The sequence below is a fragment of the Phragmites australis genome, chromosome 6, assembly GCF_958298935.1.
Source record: "Phragmites australis chromosome 6, lpPhrAust1.1, whole genome shotgun sequence".
NCBI lineage: Eukaryota > Viridiplantae > Streptophyta > Magnoliopsida > Poales > Poaceae > Phragmites > Phragmites australis.
Genome location: NC_084926.1, coordinates 6,490,458 through 6,500,167, shown reverse-complemented (window position 1 = coordinate 6,500,167; position 9,710 = coordinate 6,490,458). Strand labels below are relative to the sequence as shown.

Sequence of the window (9,710 nt, the reverse complement as noted above, 5' to 3'; positions counted from 1 at the left end):
ATATGGCGCCTTAAACGATCGATTACAACATGTTTAAGGCATAGCAAAACTCTGCTCCTTAATTCGGAATGTATTTTCACCAAACGAAAAATATCAAGTTTTTTCATAACTACAACAATATATGTAAGATGGTTTGCACATACAATCTACGAGTTCAGAGCATCTACGAGTACAGCAATTTTCCACTTATGAATTTCATACAATCCAAACAGAAACATCGGTTGCTTTAAAAGGAGATACATGGGAATTCTTGAGAATCTACGTTCGGAACTAAAGAAAAGCTAATTATCAATTCACATGAAACCCATATTAATTATAACCCTTGTTTGGTACCCTAATTTTCTAAACATGTTTAGATAAGGAAATTCTTGGTGCCTGAATTTGTTTATGTGATTCTGACTCTTATCTAATGGTTATAAAACAGGGGGAAAATATGATTTATGAATTATACTGTGCCCTATATAGTATAGTAGTTCTGCATATAATATTATATCAATTCAGCCCTGAAGAAAGCGAAAGGAAGAAAAAAAAAAATCAACTCCCTCAATTTCTTTACCTTTTCCAATGGCTTAACCCCAAGGAAACCTAAATCGAAGACAAAATTGAGAATAAACAAACGAAACCGGCCCCACCGTTACCGCTCCTCTCCTCGTCTGATCGTCTCCACAGCTTCCCCCGGCCCCCACGAAATCTGGAGGCCTGGGCGCCATTGCTTACCTTTTCCGTCGAGCACAAGGAAAGCGCGCACAAGGGGAGGAGGGATTGTCGTGACCAATTCGAAAGGTATCTTCTCGCCGCCCCGCGCCGCGCGCCGCCCGTCGGTGGCGCGTCCGCGGACGCGCCATCTCCTCGTTACTTTCCAGGGGTTCCAACCAGGCCGGGACCTCTGTGATCTGGATTCTTCTTGCAGCCGCTGCGCGGGCGCGTGGAACCGGGCCCTGGCGGGAGGAGATGTCCGGATTCGTGGGCGTCGTGGTGTCCGATCCCTCGCTGCAGGGGCAGTTCACGCAGGTCGAGCTCCGATCGCTCAAGGCCAAGGTGACGTCCGAATCCGCGAGCTTCTTTGCTCGTCTCCTCTCCACCGCAAATCGCAGTTGTTTGCGTTTGGTTCGTCGGTTTCGTCCCAATTGGTAGCTTTTGTTTTGTGGGGTTGCAGTTTGTGTCTCTGAAGAGGGATTCCGGCCATGTCACCACCAAGAATCTGCCGGACTTGATGAAGAAGCTGAGGGGGCTCAAGGAGGTGGTCTCCGAGGAGGAGATCGCCGCCTTCTTGTCGGAGTCGTACCCCGACAGTGACCAGGAGATTGAGTTCGAGTCCTTCCTACGGGTACATCTCGGCGTTGCTCTGAGTTATTGAATGGTAATGTGGACATGAATGGAGCGCCATTCTCATGTTGATCTGATGGGAATGGGGAATTTGGTGCGGTGTTTTTTCAGGAGTATCTGAATCTGCAGGCGAGGGTGAGTGCCAAGGATGGTGGCGGTGGTGGGGGCGGGCGCAGCAAGAATTCGTCGTCCTTTCTCAAGTCCAGCACCACTACGCTGCTGCACAATCTCAATCAGGCTGAGAAGTCGTCGTATGTGGCGCACATCAATACTTACCTTGGTGAAGACCCATTTCTGAAGAAGTACTTGCCAATTGACCCGTCGGGAAACCAGCTGTTCGATCTCGTCAGGGACGGTGTTCTGCTCTGGTGAGACGACTTGCTTGTTTCTAGCTAGTAGCAGATATAGGGTTCATGCCCATTTACGCTTTAAACTGAAATTGTCTGAAGCTAGCCCTTTCTGATGGTTGTTCATTTATGGACCATTTTCTCAGCAAACTGATCAATGTAGCTGTGCCTGGGACCATTGATGAGAGAGCAATAAATAAAAAAAGAGTTCTTAACCCATGGGAGAGGAATGAAAATCACACACTATGCCTCAATTCTGCAAAGGCCATTGGATGCACTGTTGTAAACATTGGTACGCAGGATTTGGTGGAGGGAAGGGTATGTTCTGTGTCCCCCTACTTGAAGTCCTTTCTTGTAACTCATTATGCAGTGTGACTGACTAACAGATCTAGAAAAGTTACATGATCATTTTCATTGAATTTTTTGTCCTCTATTCTTTAATGTATTGTACATTGTTGGTTAACTTGGGTACCAGACTTGCTATCATAACTAACTTGCTACCTATCTTTCTATGTTTTTATCACTTGTTAGTACGTGCTCCCTCTATTTCCCTGTTCTTTTGCTGAATGTTGCATGTTTTCTTCTCCTTTCTGCTGCTCCATGTGTTACAGACGTTTTTAGTTACCTACCTGCAGTGATTTTAATATTTCTCTCAGTTCTTGTTTTTGATTCAAGCAATTCACTGAAAAGACACATGATAACTTACACAAACTTATATTGTTGTCCTTGCAGCCTCATTTAGTTCTTGGATTGATATCACAAATCATAAAGGTAAATATTGAACTGAGCTTTGTATTTTGGGGCAATTCAACCGACTCTTCATCAATTCAAGAGTTGTTTGTACTTATCATCAGATTCAACTTTTGGCTGATCTGAACCTCAAGAAGACCCCACAGCTGGTGGAATTGTTTGATGACAGCAGGGTAAATAAAGGCATTCTGTCATTGTTTAACTTTTTATGCATGTTTTCTTAAATCAGATTTCATATTACTGCTTATTGTGCAGGATATAGATGAGGTTTTGAGCTTGTCACCAGAAAAGATGCTGCTTCGGTGGATGAATCATCATCTAAAAAAAGCTGGCTACAAGAAAACTGTTAACAATTTCTCTTCAGATGTGAAGGTGCATATGATTAAAAAAAAATGCCCAGAATTTGTTAATCACTTGTTTATGTGCAGATACATGCCACTTGATGTATCTTGTTGCTGCATTTGAGTTATATTGACAAACTAAAGCTGGTTTTTCGACATTTGTTTAAGGACTACTTTGTTCTACTATCCCTCTCAGCTGGATGCTATGATCATCTTAGGCAATATAGGAAAAGTGTGTCAGACCATACTTGATCCATCAAAATTGCTTTCTTTTTCATGCTCCTGTGCTTACTCTTTTCAACAACCATGGTCACACAAGTTAGTGCTGTACAGGATGGTGAAGCCTATGCTTACCTTCTGAAAGCACTTGCTCCAGAGCATTCCCCTGAAACTACATTGGACACCAAGGATCCGAGTGAGAGGGCTAAACTGATACTTGAACAAGCAGAGAAGTTGGACTGTAAAAGATACTTGACCCCAAAGGATATCACCGAGGGCTCTGCCAATTTAAATCTTGCATTTGTTGCCCAAATATTCCAGCATAGGTAAATATGGCTTCCTTTGTTTCCAAAAAAGCACTAAAACTTTCATTATGTGACTTATCTTGTCAAGTCATGTGAGCTATTTTCCCCATGTTCCGCCACATTTACATTAAAAGTTTAATAGATAATCGCCAAGAATTCAACATTGTCATCTGATCATCACCTGGATGCTACTGTCCTATGCTGTGCAGGAATGGTCTAACTAGTGACACCAAACAAGTTACACTTACACAGACAGCCACGCATGATGATGTTCTATTATCTAGAGAAGAAAGGGCCTTTCGAATGTGGATCAACAGCCTTGGGGTTGAATCATATGTGAACAATGTCTTCGAAGATGTTCGCAATGGGTAACAATAAATTTGATAGATATTGTGTTTTTCTCGAAATGAGTTGGTAAGCAATGTATATTCTCATGCAGATGGGTACTTCTTGAAGTACTTGACAAGGTTTCTCCAGGATCTGTCAATTGGAAGCTGGCATCAAAACCCCCTATTAAATTGCCATTTAGAAAACTGGAGAATTGCAATCAAGTTGTAAAAATTGGGAAGCAGTTAAAGTTTTCTTTAGTAAATCTAGCTGGGAATGATATTGTTCAGGGAAATAAGAAATTGATAGTTGGTGAGTCTGTCTGCATCTAATTTTTCTAGCTCACGAATGGATCGTGCCCTTAATATCTTGCTTGTAGCAGCATATAACTTTGTTTTTGGTGTTGTCTTTCAGCACTTCTGTGGCAATTGATGAGATTCAATATCCTTCAGCTGTTAAACAGACTGAGATTCCACTCCCAAGGGTCCCAAGGAAAAGAAATTACTGATGCTGATATACTAAACTGGGCCAACAGCAAAGTGAAAGCGTCAGGAAGAACTTCTCGAATGGAAAGTTTCAAGGTGCTTAAATTTTCATAGCTAGTTCTATTTTCTTGTCAGAAAGCTCAAGTTGCTTACTTTCTTATTTTCCCCTTCAGGACAAGAGCTTATCAAATGGATTGTTCTTCCTTGAACTTCTTAGTGCAGTACAGCCGAGGGTTGTGAACTGGAAAGTTGTTACAAAGGGGGGAGAGGGTCTGTTTTCAGTCCATATGCACTCAATTTGATGACCTTATTTCTGACTGTTCTTTTTTGTTTTCTTCACATATGACTTCAAAACTGAATCATAACATTGGCTGACCTACAATTTGTTTTTTAAATTTGTCAGATGAGGAAAAGAAGCTGAATGCTACCTACATCATTAGCGTTGCAAGGAAGCTTGGATGCTCTGTGTTTTTGCTGCCAGAGGACATCATAGAGGTAAAAGGGCTATTGCTAGTAAATATGAAACCGCCTGTAGTTTTGCCACCAAAAATGAACTGAATACCCAGTATGTCGCATTACTTGCTGTGTTACTTACTGCAATTCATCCACGATCTCAGCTAAATGTTACACTATCTGCATCATGTGTTGTTTTAAATCATTCTTATTTTCTCAAAATAATGATGCTGATTCTCACTTGAGAATTGAAAGTTAGTCATGCCAATACATTATGGGTTCGCATCCTTACGTTCTTACTGGTTCAACAGGTGAATCAGAAGATGATCCTAACACTTACTGCTAGCATTATGTATTGGAGCCTACAGAAACAGCCACAGTCACCATCTGAAGTCCCAGAACAACCAGAGCCATATGGTATGACTTCAGATGCAGCCTCTGATATTGCTTCGGAGGATGGTGCTTCAACAACAGCACCATCCGAGGGAGAAGAGGTGAATTCGCTGTCTGATAGCATATCCAATTTGACCACGGATGATGCTACTTCAAACGCCCCATATGCCGAAAATGGAAACAGTGTGGCAGGATCCTGATGGTTATGCAGCTGCAGTTATTTTTCCACATAGTGTTGTTTTTTTATACAGGGAACAGTGCTTTCATGGTGCCCAAAGTCGTCGCTGCCAGTAGTGATTTTTGTACTACTGTTTCCTGTGTATGATAGCATGATAGATACAACAAATGCAGATAGATATAGGTGCCGTTTGTTCATTGAATTTGCTCAATATCATACGATAGGAAATATGTGTGTGTGTGTGTGTGCCGTGGGCTAGGTATTTTCTGTACTCCTGGTATACTCATGCAAATCTCCTGTACTGTTCTGTATCTTGTCGGTCGATTTGTTCACCTTTTTCTCGGACTAGTGATTATGTACTTGGTGGTTATTATCGTTTGTAATGTGTTTCTATTCTGAACCATGAGCTGTACATAACAAACTTAAAAGATTTAATCTTTCCCCAGGAGTTTCTGCACATAATGCTTCATCTCTGATCCTTACATGCGATTTGCAATGTTCGTTTTGAGAGTACGATTTGATTCGACTGTTTTCCTGGAGTACATTTCAAATCCTATCCAAACCCCATTCTAATTTCATATCCAGGAGCCAAAGTGAGCAACTGCCTCGATCACGGTTCTTTCACCTGTAAACGACGGTCTTCTCATGCAGGCAACACTGCTCACTCACCAGTTTCGTGCGTCTTAGAATCGCCGGCTTCGCCCACAGCAAGGTCTTACCTGGGAACACGATAACGAGATGACTTTACTCGCTAAGCATCGGCTGCATCTTATAATTACCTGCCTGCAGCAGACAAGATAATAAATACATACAGGGCTAAGCCCTTGAAGAGGGATAGCTCCCTGCCACTACTCAGTACATAGCTACCTGCTCCCTTGCTTGGACTCCATTTCATCGTTCCCTTCGTCTTGCCCACCGCATACCTCTCTCCTTCCCCAAGGCTCAAACGCTATGCAAGTCAAGCAGGAAGCTGCGGCTCCCTTCGTCTCGCCATTGCCAGCTTCCTTCGATCTACACAGAATGGGGGAGAAGAATAGCAGCGTGGCAACGCGGCGGTGGTCCAAGATTTAAACCGGCCTACACGTATTGGCGTCGCGGCATACAAGGGCAGGCCAGGCAATCGATTTCCTATGTATTATTTCTTCTCGTAGTTCTTCTTGCTCTTGCTCAGTTCCTGTCCCAGTGGCATTTGCTGCTGAGGGCTTTGAAATAATCTGGCAGTTTTTTTTATGTTTTTATGATGGGTTGACCTGTATCCTTTTGCTGAGGGGAAAAGGATTGCTCCGGGAATCGAAACGAGGTTTTCCTTGTGAGCTGTCATGATTTTTCTGGTTTGTGTTTATCTCCCGATCTTTTTTTACCGTACAATTGACGCCCAAAACATAGTGGTACACAGTAGTAGTTAACTGAAGTCCTGTGCTTTTGCCATTTGCATGCTTCTGTAATAGGACGTTTCATAACTTTGTGCAACATGCAAAAGACGTGTTCATGGCATTCTTCCTCCGCTCGACTTGCTTCTTCACATTTGGCATTGCCAGATGGCAAGAGGCGTCATCTTCTCGTCCTTTGCATGTTGTTCGCCAAGGCTATGGCCTCCGTGACCGTGGTAACGCCCAAGCGTCAACGGCGGGCACAGTACACGTGCAAGAGCATCACTCCCGCAGTCGCCCTCACTGCACGCCCGCGAGGTACTGAAGCGGCGACAGGCCGACAGCGCTTGCTGGCTAGTTTATTCGACCCGGGCGAGTCCCACCAAAACCCGTGCGCACGACCCGAACATGCACTCGTCGCCGTCTGGCTTCCCCATGAATCGTGGTCGGCTTGCTGGCCTGGCGCTGCTCGTGCATTCAGCCGAGGACCGGTCCCTGTCCATTCCACAGTGTACTCCGCGCGCCAGAGAGGACGGCACGGAGCAGACGAGCGCAGGCTACTCCGACTGCGGCGCGAGGCGTGCAGTCTGCCGATCCCCAGCGCTGCCGCGTGGGCCGGCCCTCGCGTCGCGTCAGGCCACTTCGTCACCACCTGATTTTCGGGCGTGGTGTTGGCATTTGGCGAGTTCCTCATGCTTTTTAGATAAAGGGATATTTTATTTCATAAAGCAAATGGAGAGGTTCTTAGTCTCTGCATCATACGATGCATTTAGCTGTGTATTATTACAAAGCTAACCTATTTGGTTTAGATTAACAAGTGCTTGTTGATGTGATGCTTCGGGAGGCGGTATCCAATGGTTTCGGCGATCGACGGTTGGACGTTTTCATGGAGTTATGTTCGCGGGATGCGTCTCGTGCAGTCGTGCTTGCCTGCCTTTTTTTTTTTTACTTAGTGGAGTGTGCTGTGCGTTCCCTGCTCAGGATCTCTCTGGCGAGAAACTGCTGCTATCAGTATAGCCTAGTGTTTTTTTAATAGAACAATTAAAAAAATATTGTAGAGGCAAAACTGTTTATTATTTATTTATCTATATTTATAATGAGGGGTAGTGTTAAAAATAGAATCGAATTTTTTAAGAGATAAAGACAGACCTATATTCGATTGTAAACTTCAGGTTTCATAACAATTCTCCTTGTCACTTCTCACGAAATACATATATCTCATTAAAACTCACCAAAACCCTATTTGCAAAAATTAGGAGAAAGAGTACATAATTCGCGACATGATCATACGAATTGCCTCATTAAAATTTTAACATGAGAAACTTCAGAAAAACTCATCTAAGCGAAAAAAAAGTATAATCCACCCAAAATATTTCATATAATCTTCATAATTAATTTTTGGTCACTTAATCTTCTTGACCAAGATTTAATTCCTCGCAACGATAGTATGTGAAAATTCTTTCACTGGAATATGCAACTCTCTAAGCCTCATCATTCCAATATCACGAACATATCTTTTAAAACTATATGCAGGAGAGAGACTTAGTAAATAAATCTGCAAGATTTTCATATGATTTGGTATGCATTACCTTTATTTTATTTATTTTATGCAATTCATGAGCATAAAAGAACTTATGGTTCATATGTTTCGTTAGATTGCTTTTCACAATCCCGATTGCACTTGTACAACACATGCAACATTATCTTCATAGATAATGGTTGGGGTGTTAGCAGTGTTCAAACCACATGACTGTCGGATTTGATCGATCGCTCTTCTAAGTCATACGTATTACTGTGCGGTTTCATATAAATCTATTATTTTCGAGTAGTTTGTCGAAATAGATACAAAATTTTGCTTTGACGATTTTTAAAAATTACAGTTTCACCATATAGAAAAATATAGCTAGTCTTTGATTTTGTTGTATGCTGGTCTGATAGATAACTAGCATCTGCGTATCCAATCGGATTTAGGTCTGATTCTTTATGTAGAACAGACTCATATCTTTGCTAACTTGCAAGTAACGCAAAATATCCTTTAAACCCTTCCAATGACTTTTAGTGGGCTTTGCACTATATCGTGCAAGTAGTTTTACTGCAAACGCTATGTATGGCCTAGTGCAATTAGCCAAATACATCAACGCACCTATTGCGTTTAAGTATGAAAATTCCGGTCCTAATACTACCCCCATCTTCTCTAGGTCTATAGGGATCTTGATCTGTTTGCAATGATCTTCCGACTATAGGGGTTTTGACAGGAAATGATTTTTCAAAACCAAACCACTCTAATACCTTCTGAGTGTAGTTTGACTGATGTACAAAGATTCCATCTGCCATATGCTCTAGCTGCAGGTCTAAGCAAAACTAGGTTTTACTCAAATTTTTCATTTCGAATTCAGACTTCAGGTAGAAGCTTGCTTCTTCAATTTCTTCTTTTGTACTGATGATATTCAAATCATCTTCATGTAAAAATCCATTCTGGGACCTGACTTTTTTTAACCTATATAATGACTTCTTCAATTGTACGTTATAAAGATGTCTATTTCTTCTATCCTGATTCAACAATGGTATTCCTTTAAGTACATTTATATAAATATTCGAATCAAGACTCCCATAAAGATATACGGTCACAACATCCGTTAATTTTATTTTTAACTCTAGGTTGACTGTTATTGAGATCAAATATCTAAAGGTAATGTCATCCATCATCGGAGAATAGGTTTCTTTATAATCAACACCTGGTCATTGAGTGAAACATTGTGCCACTAGTCGTGCTTTGTATCTCACAATTTCATTCATTTTGTTCCTCTTATGAATAAAAACTCACTTGTATACTACTAGTTTGATGTGGGGAGGTGTTCGGTATACTAGCCCAAAAACCTTTCTTTTGTTCAGGAATAACTGTTCAATTGTTATTGCGTTCTGTCAATCTTCCTAATCTAACCTTATTCTACATTCAGTGAGCAATGCATGCTCGGGATCATAATCTATAACTGTGGCAATTTAATTTGTGAATTATACGTCAACTATTATGGTTGCTCTATTCCAGGATTTCCCTGAATTCATATAATTTATTGCTATTTTATCATGGGTTGCACTTTCAGGTACTTCTACGTCTTGCTATTCATAATTTCTTACTATTGGAGTAAGGTCCTTTAGTTTAACAGCGTCAATTTTAGCGCACACATTTTTACTAGTTTTTTCCTGTGTGGAAAGATT

General features: G+C 41.6%; 1 protein-coding gene across 1 annotated transcript; it reads left to right on the top strand.

Annotated features, from left to right (window-relative positions):
* Window positions 1-601: 601 nt before the first annotated feature.
* On the top strand, window positions 602-5,507 carry LOC133921360 (fimbrin-4-like). The gene is made up of 15 exons (XM_062366200.1): window positions 602-783; window positions 911-1,038; window positions 1,157-1,327; window positions 1,438-1,694; window positions 1,820-1,991; window positions 2,406-2,444; window positions 2,528-2,596; window positions 2,679-2,795; window positions 3,098-3,309; window positions 3,498-3,656; window positions 3,728-3,927; window positions 4,030-4,196; window positions 4,274-4,370; window positions 4,504-4,595; window positions 4,865-5,507. Exons 2-15 carry the CDS (start codon window positions 952-954, stop codon window positions 5,144-5,146), a joined length of 2,121 nt encoding a protein of 706 aa, XP_062222184.1. The 5' UTR covers window positions 602-783; window positions 911-951; the 3' UTR covers window positions 5,147-5,507.
* The last annotated feature ends 4,203 nt before the right edge of the window (window positions 5,508-9,710 follow it).